The sequence below is a fragment of the Herpailurus yagouaroundi genome, unplaced genomic scaffold (assembly GCF_014898765.1).
Source record: "Herpailurus yagouaroundi ecotype Mexico unplaced genomic scaffold, PumYag 187, whole genome shotgun sequence".
Classification (NCBI taxonomy): Eukaryota; Metazoa; Chordata; class Mammalia; order Carnivora; family Felidae; genus Herpailurus; species Herpailurus yagouaroundi.
The window spans coordinates 24323683-24343937 of record NW_024412418.1 but is presented as its reverse complement, the minus strand read 5'-3'; the positions used below and the strand labels follow the sequence as shown (position 1 = coordinate 24343937).

The window sequence follows — 20255 nt, the reverse complement described above, 5'->3', positions numbered from 1 at the left end:
TCTCTCTCTCTCTCTCTCTCTCTCTCTCTCTCTCTCTCTCTCTCTCTCTCTTTTTCTCCTTCCCAGCTCCCTTCAGGAGTTGCTACACCTTCAGGTTGGGACATCCTTCCTCATTTGCAAACCTCAGCTGTGTCTGGGGGCAGGGCTTCTGTGGAGCCGCCAGGAGCAGAAAGAAAGGCTCCCAAGTAATAGCACTACATCAGATGTCAGACGTAGGGAAACTGCGGGCAGATCAATCTGGGATGTGCTGGTTACCAGGAGGCTCCCTCCCCCAAAAGACATTGAGGATCAAAGCTGACCTTTTCTTTCCTCGGTAAATTTTGCATGATTTGGCGCCTAAAGCACATCTGAGAACAGGTATGACTGAGCTCATCTTTGCCTTATTTGAAGGGCTTCAGGTCTGTGGATTGGGGTGGAGGTAGGGGGCATCCAATTGAAAATCCAGGCACATGTGTCTTACAGCCGTGTGGGCTGCGATGGGGATGGTCCATCAGGCATTTGGAATAGGCTTGATTTTGGAATGCAGGGGATCTGATTGCTTCTTGGCAGCTTTCCTTTCCCAATTATGTTTGGCTTAGTCTAGTAGTCAAGTTACTTTACAGTCCCTAAGCTGATCCAGAAAGCACACAGAGGGGACAGAGAGCATACTGTCTAAAAAACAGGCTGGGTGGTGGGAAAGGGAGCGTTCTGGCTGGATTTGGAAATATTCACTGAATAATCCACAATCCAACCCAAAGACAGGGACTGCATATTATATACCTTGGCCCTTTGTGAAGTCCAAGAAGCTGAATGTAACATGCTTTTCTAGAATACTGATCAATTAAGACCGAACTTTGTGTGTGCTTTCAATTGTTTTGCTTTTGAATGTAGCTCAAGAAGAGATATGCCAGGTATCTTGAATTGATTTTATTATAAAACATAGGACTTCTCATAATGAATATATGTTCTGGTCCAAAGATTTAGCAGTCATAAAATCTAGATCCAGAAAAATATACATCATATCAGCAAACAAACACCTTGACGTACAAGTATCAGTCTGAATGTGGCAATGCTACCAGAGTGAAGCTTTTTATAAAAAAGTTTTCCTTTTTATAACTTAGGAAGGAAGTGTTTGCACAAAATTTGATACTTTAAACAAGATAGCAGGCAGAATGGTAAACCTACTTAAGAGAATGGGGACTGTTTTTCCTAATGACTTTATAGAATTCATTACTCACAGGAGTCCATTCATGAATTATTAAGCAGCTCAGCCACTCACTAAATCAAGTTAAAAACAAATAAAAAACAAGTTGAAGACTCTTAGGTAGCGAGTGTAATGAGTAGAGTGGGCATGTATTCAAATGATACTAAAGTTCAGACACTCAAACACAGTCTGGTCAGCCTCTACCTTACCAAGTGGAAATGAGTTTAGTTTTATGATTTAAAAGTTGATATAGAAAATAATAGTAATACCTTCTAAGCCTTTATGGTGTAATGTCTGGAAAACTTTCTGTCCTCTTCTTGCAGTGATGAAATGTCGGATGGTGAGGTCAACTAACAACCAACAAACTTGAGATTTGGCTACTATTTTAATAACACATTTTTGGTAACTTAAAATTATTGCCTGGAAAATTATTCAGCCACAGATTCTCCATGATGTAGTACTGAGTAGTGGTCAAGTTACTATTCCTCTGCTTTCAAGTCAGTTACCTCACTTGTCCAAGCTCAAGGTCACCTGTAAAATAGAAGTGATAGCACTAAATTCATAGTTTCATGAATTAAATAAGAATTAAATAAGGTTAATGTAATTGAAAGCATCAGCAGAGGGGCTATAACATAATAAGTGCAAAATAAATAGTTTTATGCATACAACGCACACACACACACACACAAATTCTCTCTCTGTCATGCAATTTGCATATTTCTTGCATTTTGATTATTTTCTGATCTTACTTACCTAGAATCAGGAGGTCAAACACCGGAGAGGATCCTACTATCTGATAGCAGGTCTGATGACTTAACTAAAGAAGGGAAGATGGAAATTAACAGATACTGACATTTGATAACATAAGTCCACTCTATTCTTTCCTTCTATTATGAAAAATAGTAAAAAATTATAGTGTTTTATTTTAGGGGTGAGTAATCCAATAGATTGGACATATTAATTTCTATCTCAGACATATTAATTTCTATGTCTGAGAAGATTAATTAATATCTTCTCAGACATATTAATTTCTATCAATTTAAATTTTATGTAAAGTAACTATGAAGGTTCTGCATCAACTTCCTGAGAATCCTATCCAAAACCTATGATTCAAATTAGCTGTAATTAGTGTTCAAGGAATTTTTGCACTCTCTTTTATTAGAACTAGAAAATGTTTATATGTGCACAGTGAACTGGCAAACCTAGGTTTGGAGCAACCTCTCCCACTAGCCAGCCTTGCAGGCTTGGACAAATCACACTCAGTATCTCTGAGCTTCCATTGTCCTTGCATTTCAGATGAGGGAACTTAGCCCACCTATATCACAAGTTGTTTCTTTCAGGCTCTGAGAGTTCTAGTTCCAGGTTCTTTTAATTCCAAGATCAATGCATAAAATAACTTTCAGAGCTACTTTCTCAAGTTTCCAAACATTGCTGGAGAAAACGAGCTGACAAAACTCAAATTTATAAAAATTTTAAAAAGACAAAAACCACACCCATTGCTGAAGTAGGATAATCTCTAAAACAGACAGTTTAGTTGTGCCAAACAGGAGTCCCAAATAAACTTCTATAACTCTGAAGGGGAAAAATATGGTGAGTCAGCTAGAAAGGAACACACACACACACACACACACACACACACACACACACACGTGATTGGATTAAGTTAAAAGAAATCTATTCTTTCAGACTGAAATCCCCCTTATCCAAAATCTGTTTTTCAGGACAAGCAAATCTACTCCTTTCCGCCAAAACCAATCTGATACTTCATAAACCAAAGTATAATTGTGAATGAGGAGAAGCTCAGTAATAATTTAGTCCTAAAACAAATAAACATTTTTGTTTTATAGGTGCTCCTTAATTTAGCAAAAAGTATATTCATGACTTTAGCATATATTCATGAATTTAACAAAGAGTATATCTGTATATCTATATCTATATCTATGGCTAGGAATATTTACTTTTCCTTTTTTTTTTTATTCAGAGAAACACAATTATTTATCAAATAACTACATTTCCATGATGCTTAACTTAAAAAGAGCTCAATTTTAACAGGTCAAGTGGGCTAAATGGAAAAACAGATTTCAACAAATTACAGTCATGTACAAACGTTTAAGTTTCAGAATTTGCCTTTAAACACTGATGATCCTCGATATTTCTTTCTTTTTGAATGTTCATTGCATTTGCTGCAATAGAGGTTGAAATAAACCAAGATAAGTTAAAGAGGGAAACCATTTTCCCATTTCTCCCTGCTTTTGTTTAGATTATCATTCACATGTGTCACAAACTGACAAAAGGATAGTGAAGAGTAGAAATGACCCAACAGGTTCCTTCACAGATACCCAAACAACTTACCTTCAGCAACACCCAAGTTTTTCCAGTTCTTCCACACTCTCCCGTCTGCCTCAGGCAACTCCCATCAGCCCCTGGTCCTGATGACACCTCCTCTCTTGAAATAACCCTCCTCAGGATATCCATTTGGCCAAGCAGGCTGGGGGAAAAGAATCAGGTTTCCCTATATCTGGAAGTGTGCTTTTTCCTCCCCAGTTCAAACGTGTTAAGTAGAAGAAGGAAAGAAAAAAGAGAGAGGTTGGAATGTAATTAGTGTTTGTTGGTACAGATGCCTGTAGGTGTTACCACTTCAACAGTAAGTGGGATATGGGCATAGTGTCATCTTTAAGCACAGGGACAATGTTTACTATGGTGGAAAATGTGCCCTTCAAACAATGTATCCATTAAGAATCAATGTATTGGGGCACCTGGGTGGCGCAGTCGGTTAAGCGTCCGACTTCAGCCAGGTCACGATCTCGCGGTCTGTGAGTTCGAGCCCCGCGTCAGGCTCTGGGCTGATGGCTCAGAGCCTGGAGCCTGTTTCCCATTCTGTGTCTCCCTCTCTCTCTGCCCCTCCCCCATTCATGCTCTGTCTCTCTCTGTCCCAAAAATAAATAAACGTTGAAAAAAAAAATTAAAAAAAAAAGAATCAATGTATCAAGTTCTAGTTTTATAAAAATCCTTTGAACCACAACATTTTCAAACTCATTAATGAACACATTTTGGAAAATGAGTCGGGTCTTGAGTATACACCAACATACATGGAATTTTGATGATAAACATAAATGAAGCGGATTTATTTTTTTCTTAATTGTCTTACTCCCTTGGAGAACATAAGACGGGTTCTACTATCATCGGTATGCTGATATCCCCTAACCTCTTTTTTCTGTGGCTTATTCAGGTAATTGCAGTACATTTTTCACTGAGTTGTAATGAATATTCAATGAGTCATTGTATGTAAAGCACTTCAAATATGAGTGGCATGAAGAAGGCATTTGGTAAATGTAAACTCTTACTAATATTGTAATCTTACCATCAATATAATTAAAACCAATATTCTTATTGTACAACCAAACTAGCTATTCTTTTGTAAGATCCTGTAAACAATTGCCACTATGCTTCCAAACTCTCAAGGCAAAAAAAAAAAAAAAAGAAGAAAGAAAAGAAAAGAAAGAAAGAAAGAAAGAAAGAAAGAAAGAAAGAAAGAAAGACAAACAACCTTCTTTCTTCATTAAGGTATTAATTTTTCTTTTTTATACTAGAAATATCCTATCTGTTCTATATTGTATTATTCGAAGCCACACATTTTGAAGGACATTTGTAAACTGGAAAGTGACCATGCACCCTGAAAAGTACATAATCTAGAGATCACATATTATAAAGCAAAGGCTGAAAAGTTGAGTAGATTTAGAGAAGAGAAGGGATGAAAAGGCACTTGATTATGGTCCATTGTAATTGAAGAACTATTACAGGGGGATAAATACATCCTGTGCTGTTTTGAAAAATCAGGCCAGGACCAATATGAAAAATGTATTTTAAAAGATAGCTATGTTCTCAGTATAAAGAGGGTGAGCTTGATAGCTACATATGTTTATTTTGTGTGTGTTGATATTTTGAGGTACCTTTTGCCTTTGATTCTTGGCAAGTAATTTTAGCAAATGAATAATCCATCAGTTTATAAATACATCAGGTTAAGTAGCAAAAAGAATAATAAGGTAAACAAATTAGCATACATATATGCATTTTTTTCCTGCTTTGTTTTGCCTGTGGACATTCCATCATCCAGGTTGGTGTTTATTTGCTTTGAAACCAGAATCTTCTCTATCTCTCATCTGCTTGCCACCCACTGATAAAACATAGCCTTGTAAAGAGAAGAAGACTTGGTATAACCACATGTCTGGTAAACGTGGCCACATCTCCATATGGATGTCTAGAGGAACAAGGAATTAGTATGCATTCAGAAGCATTGATCACATCCTGTAAGACTTCCTCAAATAGACGTCTTCTCTAAGCAAGTGTCCTGGAACCTCTCAGACAGCTCTTAGTGCCATTTGGACCAAGCCGTATTTTCTTGTTTACTTTCATAATCATCTCACTTCTTCTTGAACTCTGGAACTTCATGGTAATCTTTGAACTTTCTGGTGCAGCATATCAGACACAAAGAAGATGCTTATGGAGTGTCTGGGTGGCTCAGTCCAGTTAAGCATCCGACTTTTGGTTTTGGCTCAGGTCATGATCTCACTGTCGTAAGGTTGAGCCCCAAGTCAGGCTTGTGTTGAGCATGGAGCCTGCTTAAGATTCTCTCTCCCTCTCTCTCTCTCTCTCTCTCTCTCTCTCTCTTTCTGCCCTTCTCCCCCGCTCATGGTCTCTCTCTCTCACACACACACTAAACAAACAAACAAACAAACAAACAAACAAACAAACAAATGTTTTTAAAAAGAAGATTAGTATTATTTGAATAAGTTTAACTGTATATATAAGAACGAATAAAGAGAGCTATTTTCTGTATTTCATATTTTATTCTGCTTGTCATTGAACCCTCCGGTGCCTTGCAGTGCCTGGTACTTAGAAGGGAATTGTTACACAGTCACTCTGTGTATGCATGTGTATGTGTGTGTGCCTCCCCTTCATCCCAAGGCAATGAAGTCTTCTTTCTATCATCACATGTCACCTTCTACTAATGATGGGCTAATCGTTATATGGAACAAGTTAAGAAGGTCTACTTTTTCCACATAAATTCTACATTGTCCATGTAAGTTCTATTTCTCCCATGTAAGTTTAGAGTCCTGGAAAATAATGTATGAAGAAAGTGAAATTCAGAGCACTGACACAATTTCTGAAAGCCAAATATGTGGTCATTGATGGAATCGTAACCAACACTGATGTACTCGGTCCATAATACCTTGTGCCTCTTTTCGCTTCTTTCCCTTTCCTATACATACTTCATGTCCTCAAATTTGGTGTGTTTCTTACTAAAAAGAAGTCATGTATTCCAAAGTAAAGTGCAGGTTCATAAAAATACCCAGTAAAGGTTTAGATTAAATGAGCCAAAATATCGAGGCACATTATATCAAAACAGAAAATCCCAGAGAGCAAATCAAGCAAGATGAGAATGGGAGGCTTGCAGAGCCTGGGAACTTTTATACTGCACTTGGAAAATGAATTGTATTAGTCAAAAAGTAAATGGTAGGATAGAAATGGCACAATGTACCAGATTATAGTATCTGTTACAATCAATAATTGCATTAAAATTTCCCTCAGTAGACCAAGTTTACTAATTTAGTATCATAAAAACACTTTTTTTTTTTTTTGCAAAAGGCTTGTGTAATTGGATGTCAGTTAAAATAGCACAGGCATGATTAGTTATACTTCCAATTTGTGGAGTGTTTTTCTCCTTTAAAAAAATTTTCAGAGCTTTCATGCAAACATAATTATCAAAGTGCCTATGTCACTGGTTCTGAACTTATTATCTAAAATTTCTGGAAGAGGGGCGCCTGGGTGGCGCAGTCGGTTAAGCGTCCGACTTCAGCCAGGTCACGATCTCGCGGTCCGTGAGTTCGAGCCCCGCATCAGGCTCTGGGCTGATGGCCCAGAGCCTGGAGCCTGTTTCCGATTCTGTGTCTCCCTCTCTCTCTGCCCCTCCCCCGTTCATGCTCTGTCTCTCTCTGTCCCAAAAATAAATAAACGTTGAAAAAAAAATAAATAAATAAAATAAAATTTCTGGAAGAAACAAGGCATTCTTTTCATCTGGATCCTGACTCAGCATGTTTATCTTATGTACTTTCAGTCACTGTGTTTCTGTTTACAGCATACGAGATACTCTCATCAGAACAAAGGTCCCAGCATTGATCAGTCAAGCCGCAGACTCTGGCAGCTGACTGAACAGCAGGAGCCAGAGTCCACTTGAATTGTTCACACTCTTGGAAGTCAAGTTCAGACTTGAGCCGCCTGAGGTTCCTTTTAACGCAGATTTGTCACAGCAGGCAGCTGACAGGATTCACCTGCAAGAACCAGAAACATGCACTGTGCCATCCAAAAGGCAGAAGTGGTGGATGGGGCTCACTTGTTGCAGATCTTCTGGCACGACGGTGCGGAGTCTCTCTACCCTGCTGTATGGCTGAGAGACAATTGCCAGTGCCCCGATTGCTACCTGGATTCTGCAAAAGCACGGAAACTTCTCATCGAAGCTCTTGATGTGAACATTGGTATTAAAGGCTTGACGTTTGACAGAAAAAAGGTAATTATCTCTAAATTATCTCTCCTTTATCTCCCCAGTTCATTGAAGGGGCTACTGTCCAATAACTTAAAGAAGGGATTATGTTTCATTTGATCATGTCTATAACTACACAGAGAACCATGTTTGTGTAGTGCTCGGGACAAGGCAAGCATGCTCAGTAGATGGAAGCTTCTGTTATTGTTGTTCGTAGTTTTATCACTACTACTGTTTTTAATAAAACTTACAGTATTGCTCATTATTCCTTCCGTGAAGGAATTTCGTGAACAGCCCTGAAGACACAATCAAACTATCTCTATAATAACAAGAGTGCTTCTGGGCCTCTGTTTATTCATCTGTAAAATAGGGAAACTGACAGAACTTGTTTGTAGAGATTACATGAGAATTCAGTGAGGTAATATGGGTAAAAATGTTTAACACAGTGTCCGGCATGCAGTGAACACTGAAAAACTTGTATCGACGACTGTAGTTTTAGTCAAATGAGTGAGTCGATATGCAAGGCTTGCTCTAGAACTCTGGAAAACAAGCCTCTCAAAACCACCAAGTAGATGTGACCACCAGCCTGTGTTTCTCTCTTCCAAAGTGAAGAGGATAGTTCTCAGAAAAGCAAATGTGACAGCTAGCTCATGGCTCTTCCCCCTCTTGTCTTTATCTGAACTGAAGGACTTTACTCCCAGGGTTCACCGCTTGCCAGCTGTGTGACCTTAGAAATATTTACTCAGACATTCCTTGCTTGGAAATGTGAATAAGAGTAGTACCTTCTTTCTAGAGTTGTATGAGGACTAGAGGAGTTATGCCTGTAGTGTTCGTTACACAGGATGCACTCAGAGTGCTGTTGTCATTTATTATTATGATCTGCCTCCTCCTCATCATTTCCTCGTTCTGATACTCTTGGAAGGAATATTAAATTCAGTGATAGCTCACTTTAAGTCATCACAGAAATTTTGGAAACAACAGATTTAGGAGATACAGAACGAGAACTTCAGATTGAGTCACATTTTACTTTTTCTGTGATGTTCAAGGGGCCTCAGAGCTCAGATGTATCACTTTGGCTTTCAGTTCTCCTGTCTTCCAAAAGAGCATTGTATACGTGTGAGTACATAAGTGAAAATAAAAATAAAGTAAAAAGTAAAAGAAGTAAGGGCTAGGTGGATCCCCTGCTTATCTTAAATTAACATTAAAAAACAGAGCAATAATGAACCAAAGTACATAGAAGCATAATATACATATAGGTGATATCTGCTTTCTGTGTTAAAAGGTTTATATCACGTGGCCAAATGAGCATTACAGTGAATTTGAAGCTGACTGGCTGAAGAAAAGATGCTTTTCACAGCAGGCCAGAGAAAAACTCCAAAGAGAATTATTTTTGCCAGGTAACCTTGCCACGGTCTTCAATGTCTTTTAAAACTCTTATGGTAAGATATTTGCTCAGAAGCAAATATAAACCCTTGTGCCTTGGTTATAACATTATTATAATTTAGGCAGGATGTTTAATGATTTACCAAACACAGATCGTTTGGGTAGAGATGAAAGAAAATATAGAGGAGTTCTGGACACTCAAAAGAGGCAGAAAAAGGCAAAGTACAGAATACTGGTACCCTCGTCCTCTAATGTGAAACCTGGCACACGAGACATGAGACACTGAGTGTCCACGGCAAAGGAGAGGGATGAACCAAAGGCAGTCTCACCCTTCTTAATTTTATCTAAAGCCAGAACAACACAAAACCAACCCAACAGGAACTCCTAACCTGGTATCCACAGATAAAATTATGTGATCCCAGAGCCCAGTGAAATTATGTGCACAGTGTTGAGTGTGCATGGGAGCATGTGTGTGTGTGCATGCATGTGCACAGCAAATCTGTGTGGGGAGAGTTCAATGGGTCTCAAGAGAATCTGTGACCACAAAAATGTTCCGAAAATCTGCAATAGTTGGATTCGGCGGAAAAAGGCTTCATTCTTGAGCTGAGAGACAGAATAAAAGAAGTACTTAATTCAGGTAGAAAGTTAATTATTTGCTCTCTGTATGGTTTGAAGATTTGTATCATAAACTATGTGAGTCAAAGGCAGATTCTAAAAATATCATGATTCTTATATATTTAGTAGAACTTGACTTCTACAAATACACTAACAAGGCAATTATCCTTGAACTTTCTTTTCTACTGTTAACTAGATATATTGGACTGGCCCTGTTGAAATCTGTGACACCAAAACAGAGATTTCACCTGACTCCTTTCAGATCTGAAATTCTCAAACATGTGTAATAGGTGGTTTTAAATGAGAGATTTGCAACAGTTTACTGGGTGTGGAGATGTTACTAATTAATTAGCTTGAACCACACAGTTTCACCTTGTTCTATGGTTATCAATAGTACATGAGGGCACCTGAATGGCTCAGTTGGTTAAGCGTCCAACTCTTGGTTTCCTTTCAGGTCATGGTCTTGTGGTTTCTTGAGTTCCAGCCCTGTGTCAGGCTCTGTGCTGGCAGCATGAAGCTGCTTAGGATTCTCTCAATCTCTCAATCTCTCTCTCTCTCTCTCTCTCTCTCTCTCTCTCTCTCTCTCTGCCCCTCACCCACTTGCACTGTCTCTGCCTCTCTCAAATAAATAAATGAACTTAAAAAAAAAAAAAAAATAGGGCATGATACTGTTCCCTTCCTGTTCAGGCATAGACCGGTGTTGTCAAGAACTAGGTTCCTCTGGGGTGCCTGGGTGGTTCAGTCGGTTAAGCATCCAACTTCAGCTCAGGTCATGATCTCACAGTCTGTGAGTTCGAGCCCCGCGTCAGGCTCTGTGCTGACAGCTCAGAGCCCGGAGCCTGCTTCAGATTCTGTGTCTCCCTCTCTCTCTCTGCCGCTCCCCTGCTCATGCTCTGTCTCTCTCTGTCTCAAAAATAAATAAAACCATTAAAAAAAAAAGAACTAGGTTCCTCCATGGCCTTATCTCATCATTCGGACAACTGACAAGGTTTTGCTCTGGTGCTTTCTGTATAAACCACCAGGAATCCACTGTCTTCTTTATGTAGCCCAGCTAGCTGGTGGAATCCAGATAGGTATCCAGAAAAAGATGTTTATCCTGCCTTTCCCCAGTGAGAGTATTGTACAGAGACTTCAAGGAGTCTCCAGTTACATAACTGAGTAGCAATTGTCTGGGTCAAATAGCAGTTTCACAAATGTATTATTATTTTTTTTATTTATTTTAGATTTCTTCTGGTACTCAAAATATTTTTCCTTCACTCTGCCCTAATTTTGTAATCCTGTTGGATTTTGCTTTCATTTCCTTCAAGTTCTTCTTTTGATTATTTCAGGGAATAAAAGCCAACTTTTTATTATTACAACTTAGGCTTTTAAGCATTGTAAAAAGACACAGCCACCCTCCTCCATTAATATTTCTTGATGAATGCAGTTTTATAGCTTATATTTCTCAGTACTATCAGGCAGTAGCAAAGTGGAAATGATACTACACTCAGTTAAGTTGTGGAAAAACCCAGTCACACTGACAGCAGCAGTCATGAATAATATAAGGAGAACTGGCTGCTATTTAGACACTGGAAAATACTTTAATGGTTTAAAACAAGATCAGATTTTTAAAATATATCCCCGAGCTGTGCAGTTGGTGGGGTAAAGGAGAAAGCAATGGGCCATTTTTGGAGTATTGCTTCTCTGGCTCTTTGCCCGTAGAATTTGACACCTTATTGAACTGCTATCACTTATTTTCAAACATTTATACTCCAGAACATGTAAACAAACTCTGTTACACTTGTGGAAGGATTTTGTTTTTCATCCTCAGTGGCCATGTTACCTCTTCTGCTCTTTCCTTAGAGTTAGAAAAGACTTTTAAAATCCGGCATCAAGATGCAAACCACTTTTCCTTGATCTTCCCTTGGCATTAGCTGTCAATTTCGAAAATGAAAAGACATGATGATCAGCCAGAAAAGACTCTTGTCAAGGACAGCCACAGCTGGAAGGAAGATGTGGATAATAGTCATTCCATCATAAATTTTGATCTGGTTGCACATATATTGGGCATCTATTTTGTTCAGGAAGCTCCTTAAGGAAATACCAAGTTAAAAAAAAAAAAAAAAGACACCGATTCTGTCCTTGAGGATTTATCATGTCTAGGAGGGGGACCCTAGCCATGAAAAGAAATAAGTACAATCCATTATTTCAGTGCAAGAAAGCATGCAAAGAAGGTTAATCATAACACAGAGGAAGGAATCTGAAGAGACAAAAACATAATCCTTGAAGCCAGGAATATGTGAGCTGGATTTTAAAGAATCAGTTTGTCAGGCAAAGACAGCAAGGAATTTCTTGACAGAGAAAAGGGCATGTAGAAAATCATGGAAGTGTGAAATAGCAGGGTAGCCTTAGGAAACACCAGTTAGTTTAATATTGGTGAAGTTAAAATCATTAAAGCCACAGGGAATAGGGAAGGTGCCTAACCATGAAGCGGCCTCAGTGCCCTACTAAGGAGCTCAGTCCAAAACCTTCCGCAAGGACATTTTCACAACATAGAAATCAGGTGTATTCCTTTCCATTCATTTCCCAGGCTGATTTTCTTCCTATACGGCCAGAGAAATGAGTTTAATATCTTTATAAGTTTAAGAAGTTTGCTTTATTTTCTTTCAGATGCATTTTACATATTCAGAGTTATATCCATTCTGATTTTGACCAAATGTATATAATTTCTCAAATGCTTACAAAGCTCGTGACTGTCTTCTTATCTTCCTCTTTCTGTGATTTTGCTTTCCCCTCCCCCAGTAGCCCCTTTGGTCCTTGGTTTCTATCTATCTTACAAAAGAGAGTGGAATGATTATATCTTTATCAGAAATGTTTGGTCATGGTCATCTGTATTGGGTAGACTGGAGTGGGGAGTGACAGGGAGGAGGGTAACCATAGCACAATCTAGAAATAGTCCTACAAAAAGCACTGAGAACTTAGCCTAGGGAAGTAGCAGAGATGATGGGGAAGAATTTGTATTTAAGAGAAACATATATTGACCTGTAGGACAAGAGGTTCCTGAACTTGTTCTCAATTCTCCACCAATTTAAAAGCTGAAGCCTAGGGGCGCCTGGGTGGCGCAGTCGGTTAAGCGTCCGACTTCAACCAGGTCACGATCTCACGGTCCGTGAGTTCGAGCCTCGCGTCGGGCTCTGAGCTGATGGCTCAGAGCCTGGAGCCTGTTTCCAATTCTGTGTCTCCCTCTCTCTCTGCCCCTCACCCGTTCATGCTCTGTGTCTCTCTGTCCCAAAAATAAATAAATGTTGAAAAAAAAATTTTTTTTAAAGCTGAAGCCTAGCGTGTAAATGTTTCCAGACAAATGTATGAACATTGAAAACTGTAATAAAACATTGGAAATATGAAGATTTTTATTAAGGTAATGGTATTTTAAGGGCTCTTGGATGGCTCCATTGGTTAAGCATCTTACTCTTGATTTTGGTTCAGGTCATGATCTCACAGTTCATGAGATGGAGCCCTGCATCAGGTTCTGCGCTGACAGTATTAAGCCTGCTTGAGATTCTCTCTCTCTGTCCCTCCCCAGCTGACACACAAGAGCAGGCTCTCTGTCTCTCCCTCTGTCTCAAAATAAATAAATAAACTAAAAAAATGTAATTGTATTTTAGCTTCCATGTCAAATTGAAATGATTATACATTAGGGGGCCTGGGTGGCTCAGTTGGTAAGCATCCAACTTCGGCTCAGGTCATGATCTCACAACTCGTGAGTTTGAGCCCTGCATTGGGCTCTGTGCTAACAGCTCAGAGCCTGGAGCCTGCTTCAGATTCCGTGTCTCCCTCTCTCTCTACCCTACTTGGCTTGAGCTCTGTCTTTCTCTCAAAAATAAATCAACATAAGAAAAAGAAATAATTATACACTAATTTTTGTGTTTAACTTCAAGATGCAAAATTCCCAGAATATAATTGATAAGACTGAAATGGGAAAAATCTATATATAGCATGACCTTTCTTATATGAACCTAAATATTTGTTCTCTCCATTAACATTCAGTTTCAGAATGAGTACTCATTTTCCTACCTCTTTGAATTTGTACTGAAATATTTGTACACTATTCTCTGACTTTAATAATATTTGTTATTTCAAATTGAGGTTTAAAAGATTGTAATTTGAAGAAAATCTTTTTTTCAATGGAAGCAGGCCACTCACTTTTCTCAGTAGCCCAGGGACTGAGTACATTGCACAATCAGAAAAGAACATTTCCCCTCAATTTGATACAGCAGAGCAAGTCTTTATCTGTCCGTTTAACTAGTCCATAGCTATCTGCCATCAGTCTATAGCCATCAGCCCCTCTTTTGTTTCAAAAGGAACATTCCACAAAAGGAGTCAAAACTCTCTATAACTGTCAGGATCCCGCCCAACCTCCCCGCCCTTCCCAAGGCGGGGGGGGGCGGGAAGCAGAGCTCCCCTTTTCTTGCAGAAGGTCATGTGTTTCCTTGAAGATGAAGATTTTTATTATGGCACAAAGAACAGAGTAGGTCAGGTACAGAGGCTATTTTTACAGAGATTTGTCAAAAAAGCAAAGATCACTATTTCTTTACTCGGCAAGTAGCGAACACAATAAGTGTGTCTAACTCCCAACTGACAATTCACCCCGTCCCTAAATCTTGCCCCATAGTTTGGCCATTCCTGAACCCCCAGGGGTAGGAGTCTGCAGTGCAAGTCAGGGATGGAGTGAGGGTCTTTGCTTCATATATTACTTGGTAATTATAAAAAGGGCTGGGAGCTTGTTTCTTCAGGCTGCCTTAGAATGTCCCCACTGTATCTGGGCTGCCAGGTCAGTGGCTTCAGAACAGCTCTGTTAAAAAACAGCTGCATCAGAATGATCAGCCCACCACATCAGGTACCCAAATGCCTTTCCTTCCCAAAGAAAGACCTAGTCAACATTCCTTTCCTGCCCTTACCCAGGCTCGCACTCTGACACACAGGTGGGAGACACATTCAAAGTCTTCATATGTTTAAGAAGAGTCTCTATTCTGTTTTGCCCATGGACCTACTGACTTTCAGAGAAATGTCTTTGGGATTTTTATAAAATGAATACAGGTGTCTTGAACGTCTGTGTACTTCACTTCATTTGTCCTCTGTGCCATATTGATGTCTTCCAATGTGTTCTCTGGATTACATACCATTTATTATCCCCCTTGATTTCTGCATTGTACCTGATAAATTTGGGCATCATGTCTAAAGAGTCTAAAGTCCCTATATGGGATGGAGCTGCCCTTGTCCTGTCAGTGAGTACAAGACAGGAGCCTCCCTGCTTGAGAAGAGCCTGGTGCCCTAGACGCAGCCAATGCCACTGGTCCAGACATTGTTCCCACAGCCTTCTGCCTAGTGTCAGTTTTCACTTCTGAACTTTAAGGTCTCCTTCCTTTCACCTTTTCTTATCTCCATCCATACTTCCAGCAAGAAAACACATAATCACATCCTCAGAGATAAATATTCAAGATAAGTCTATTTTACAACTGGATATGTTACAGAACGTTTTTTAAAAGGCTGTATGTTCTTTTATGAGTTTTAAAAATTCTTAGATAAGGGGTGCCTGGGTGGCTCAGTCGGTTAAGCATCCGATTTCGTCTCAGGTCATGATCTCACGGTTTGTTGGTTTGAGCCCCCAGTCAGGCTCTGTGCTGACAGCTCAGAGCCTGGAGCCTGCTTCAGATTCTGTGTCTCCTTCTATCTCTGCACACCCCGCACTCACCCTCTGTCTCTCTCTTGAAAATAGATAAATATAAAAAAAAATTCTTAGATAAAAAATACTAATTATATTCTTTTTTTAAAAAATCATTTTTTAGTTAGTTAACCACTTCGTAAAATGAAGCCTCCTTGCATCAGCTAATGTTAATGCTGAGCAGGACCTTAAAAAGCTGGTGTCTCAAAGCCTTGAAAAGGTCTGAGCATATATTTAAGAGCCTAAAGCAAATGCATCTTAAGGAAGATTGATTACAGTCTATTTCCTTTTCATATTTTCTCCAAAATTAAGGAAAATATACTAATGTTTTTTACTCTTGGAAAAGGGATTTTCTGTTATTACACTAAAGTACATTTATTTCTTTTCTTCTTTTTTTTTTTTTTTTTCAAAGACAGTAAAAGTAGAGTGGACTTTCTTCAATGAGTGACAGCTTCAGTTTCTCACAAACTAGGCTTGTTTTTTTCTTATAGCCCAGGAGTGAATTTTATAACATATGGCAGTTGGACTGCAAATTTTGAATTTATAAATTTAGAAAATTCCAAATGGTGATAATTTCAAGAAGTGAAATTAGATTGCTTCATATGCCAGGCTCACTTTTGCCAAACCTACACATAAGTTATATACTTAACCTGTCCTCTTTGCTAGTGCCTACACATTGGAAGATTTGCCCATCAAAAAAAAAGATAGGGCAAATGACTAAAAAACTACTACTTCTCACTTCTGGTTCCACTTCGCTTCTTCAAGATGACAGAACATTTAAACACAAAACGTTAGTTTTGGGATAATAGATATCTTCATTATACTTAAATTTCTTCCTTGAAATATCATCACATTAAAAATCTATTAAATTATATTTAATTTCTCTATTAAATAAACATGAAAGCAATCACCTAGCATTCAGAATTTTAAAAATATTTTGAGAAATTAAATACCACACACAAAAAATTTCTTTTTTGAAATTCCAATCCCAAACTTTCAAATATGTCAGTGGAAAAAAATTTGATTGATGTTTTTTCAATTGTCTTATCCCTATAGGAAAAAAAAGATGTCAAAAAATGATGTTGCTATTTATACATTCTGTTAATTTGTCTAACTTCTAACTTAGTAAATTAAAAAATAATAATTTTTAAGCTCTACTCCATTCAGTGGATTCTTTAACTTTATTTATTTTGTCAAAATTTTGCATTTTTCTCAATCTGTAACTTTGGTCTTAATCAAAAGAGCAACATAGCACTAAAATATGAGTGCTCTTGACCCTATTAGGCCTTGTTAGGTCTGTGATTTTGAGCCACTTACTTTTCCATAGCCCCAAATCTTCATCTGTAGATAGAAATGGTACCTACTCACCTTCTTAAGTGGTGCCAGGTTGGGTGAAAAGCAATGTTGCACTTTATATATATACTCATGTCATCTTCACATTGTTCTCTCAAAAGCAGCTATAAATAACTAGAGAACATCTAGTTATAAATAACTAGAGGCTTGACCCTCTTGAACAGTACATCAGTTTACAAAAAGAAAGAAGAAGGAAAAGAAAAACAATGCAGAATTCTGTTATTGAAATTCTTTCTCCTTTTCTTCCACTGGCCATCAGGTTTCTATGCACATTGCCCGCTTGCCCAGAGAAGACTGATACTCAACAGGTTATGGGGGAAGGAATTACATAGGTTGTCCCTCTTGCCAACAGCTTAGTTGGAGCTTTTTATTATCTCATGGCCTGCTTACTGAAACAACATGGCCTCTATTCACACCCACCTTGCACAGCCCTGCAAGGTGTTCTTCCTGATGCCTATCTTCATCTCCCTTCCCCCTTGCTCCGATGTCTCACTGCAGCACGATAAACTCTTAAGCCCACATCCCACAATCTGGTGCCCCTCCACATCCATGTAGATCCCTACTTTTGTCCAAGCTCTGACTGTTTCCTCCATCACTTATTCCATTCTTCCTGTCTGGACAGACTTCACCCATTCATTCTGCAAGACCCACCTCACATCCCAGTGAAGCCCTTTGCCAACAATTCCACCCTCTGTTTATATTATCCCTAAGCCAAATTACAAACTACAGATGAGAAGGAAAGCCCAGAAAATAGACCTTATTTCCCCGGCAATACTAAAATGCAAGCCTGTAACATAACAACGGAAACCTACACATTTTTCAAAAACAGTTCTGTTAGAATTTGTCGAGACAGAAAATGAAGTGTGGTATGTTGAGACCACTCTTCACCTGTGAAACAACACTGTGTTACGTAATGAGAACTGGCTTTGGAGTCAGCAAAGCTGGCTTTGACTCTCTGCTGTATGACTTGACTTAGTTTCATAAATGACCTGAACTTCACTTTTTCCATATGTAAAAAACAAACAAACAAACAAACAAACAAAAAACCACGGGCACCTGGTTGGCTCAGTTGGTTGTTCGTCTGACGTCGGCTCAGGTCATGATCTCACGGTTGGTGGGTTCAGGCCCTGAATCGGGCTCTGTGCTGGCAGCTCAGAACCTGGAGCCTGCTTCCGAGTCTGACTCTCCCTCTCTCTCTCTGCCCCTCCCCCACTTGCAGTCTGCCTCTCTCTCTCTCTCAAAATATAAATAAACATTTAAAAAATCTAAAACAAAACAAAACAAAAAGAAAGCAATAACTCTCAGTTTTGGAATGTGAAGAATAAATGATAAAATGTAAGTACTTGTTCCCTTTTTTCTCCAATTTAGTCAGCCATGAACATAGGAGCAGAGGTGTAGCAAAGAGTATTTGGGTAAGGACAGAAGGGGAAATAAACAATAGTGGCATGACAAAGTCTTATGCTTGAGTTCCCCTTACATAGAGAATAATCATGTCTTATTCCTGACTAAACACATAAGAGTGGCTTGGAGGTGAACTGTTGCCATGAAAAGGATTTTAATCGCTCAGACATTGGTTTGAAGTCTGAGCCAAAATTTCATCTACCTGGCAGATAGTTTCATTTAAATAAATTTAAGGAAGACAGTGAAAAGACTGAGCAACTATCAACTTAATTCCAATCAGGGATGTAGAAATGTTTACTGAAGCTGAGGTGATCAGCGAAATTGGAAGAAAGTGGCTGTTATCTATTAGCTAAGGGTTGCTACAGATGAAAATGCCAGCCATTAGCAGATATATTATATTCCATGTACGAACTAGATCCTTTGATGAAAAAAAAAAATCCCTGATCCAAACTAGCTACAATTTCATGACCATTGAAAAGTAGATAATCTCAGGGTGCCTGGGTGTCTCAGTCAGTTGAGCATCTGACTTTGGCTCAGGTCATGATCTCGTGGTTTGTGAGTTTGAGCCCCACGTCGGGCTCTGTGCTGACAGCTCAGAGCCTGGAGCCTGCTTCAGATTCTGTGTCTCCTTCTCTCTCTACCCCTTCCCCATTTGTGGTCTGTCTCTCTATCTCTCAAAAATAAATAAACATTAAAAAAAATTTTTTTAAATAAAAGTAGATAATCTCAGTAATGAAGATAAAGGGAAGGAATCTAAAGAGAACAATGTGTTCATACAGGAAAGAAGCACAGAATCTCTAAGCTCTATCTTTGATAGGACATAATAGGAGCTTCTAGCCCAGAATAAATTGATCAGGTCAAATAAACGATGGACAACCAAAAGGGAATTTATAAAGTGATTTCCCTGGAGCAATAAGGAAAAAATGAGGAAGCCAGCAGAAAGACAGCCCCCCTGATGGGAACAGATGGTCTTACAGAATCCTGCTCCACTCTTTCCCATCTTAGTTGAGGCAACGCCAGTTCTCTGGCAGCAGGATCACCCTTGACTCCTCTGTCTCTTTTACTACACACCCAATCTATCGAGAAAACCCATTAGCCCTATTATCAAAATAATCTAGAATCCATCCACATCTCACTGCCTCCACCGCCAACCCTCTGTCTAAACTACCAACATCATACACCCTCTTCTTCCTCTATCTCTGCTCCTAGTCTTTCACCAATCTTCCTTCTTTACATTTTTAAAAGCACTGCTCTGTGTCAGGTGCTGAGCTCAGCACCTAATATTTATTGCTCTATTTAGTCCTAGCAACAACCTCACAAAGGCAGCATCATTATAACTATTTTACAGAAGGGGAAAATGATAGAAATTAAATAGCTAGTCCAAAGTCAAAGAGACAATACATAGCGGAGTCAAGATTTGACTAAAGAGTATCTGTTCTATGAAATACCATTCTATCACTCCCACCTGTATGTATGGTGGCTGCGATTCATGTGGGCTCCTATCTCTATGTCATTGCAATTATTGCACTGAATGGTCATTATCTGTGTGTTTGACTCTCTTCCCCACTAGCCAGCTGGGGAATAACTAATCTTGGGAAATAACTAATATTAATAAAGATGTCATTTATTGAACACCCACCATGTACTATGAATTCATTCAGCAAATATGTGTCTTCTACATTTTAGAACAGGTACTGTTCTAGGTGTTGGAGATGAAGTGGTGAACAAAACAGACAAAGATTCTGTCTATAGGGAGTTGACAGTCCGGTAGAGAAAGACAAGTTTACAAATATATATGTAATATATATATGTAATACACATTGGTAAATTTACAAATACATCTACAACACATCACATGCCATAAGGACATGGACACTGGCCGGTTGGTGCCTATGGTGGTGGAAATATTTGGAAGTTCTCTTCGGAGTTCTATTTTTCCACTGAAATAAAAGGCAAAGCTGACAGCTGAGCCTAAGTGGGAGGAGGGAGTGGAAGGTTTGAGGCTAGAGAATGTGAGAAATGATCAGCTAGTAAGAGAGTTAAGCAGACATTAGGGACATGCAATAAGATCAGTCATCGTG

At 38.9% G+C, this 20255-nt stretch overlaps 1 protein-coding gene and 1 long non-coding RNA gene across 4 annotated transcripts in view; one reads left to right on the top strand and one right to left on the bottom strand.

The window, feature by feature from the left end:
- BBOX1 (gamma-butyrobetaine hydroxylase 1) overlaps window positions 1-20255 on the top strand; it is a 57828-nt gene that overhangs the window by 426 nt on the left and 37147 nt on the right. The window contains exons 1-3 of one of the 3 annotated variants that reach the window (XM_040495585.1): window positions 189-357; window positions 7495-7748; window positions 9004-9118. In XM_040495585.1, coding sequence (XP_040351519.1) covers window positions 7530-7748; window positions 9004-9118 — 334 coding nt within the window. In that variant the 5' untranslated portion in view covers window positions 189-357; window positions 7495-7529. Of the gene's footprint in view, window positions 1-188; window positions 358-7319; window positions 7749-9003; window positions 9119-20255 lie in introns of those variants that run through there. The other 2 variants (XM_040495584.1, XM_040495583.1) reach the window with 2 other exon arrangements.
- The window catches only part of LOC121043632 (uncharacterized), a 40207-nt gene continuing 22152 nt past the window's right edge, over window positions 2201-20255 (bottom strand). The window contains exons 2-3 of the long non-coding RNA XR_005796947.1: window positions 5245-5372; window positions 2201-3671 (exon numbers count right to left, since the gene is read on the bottom strand). This is a non-coding gene — a long non-coding RNA (uncharacterized LOC121043632). The remainder of the gene's footprint in view (window positions 3672-5244; window positions 5373-20255) is intronic.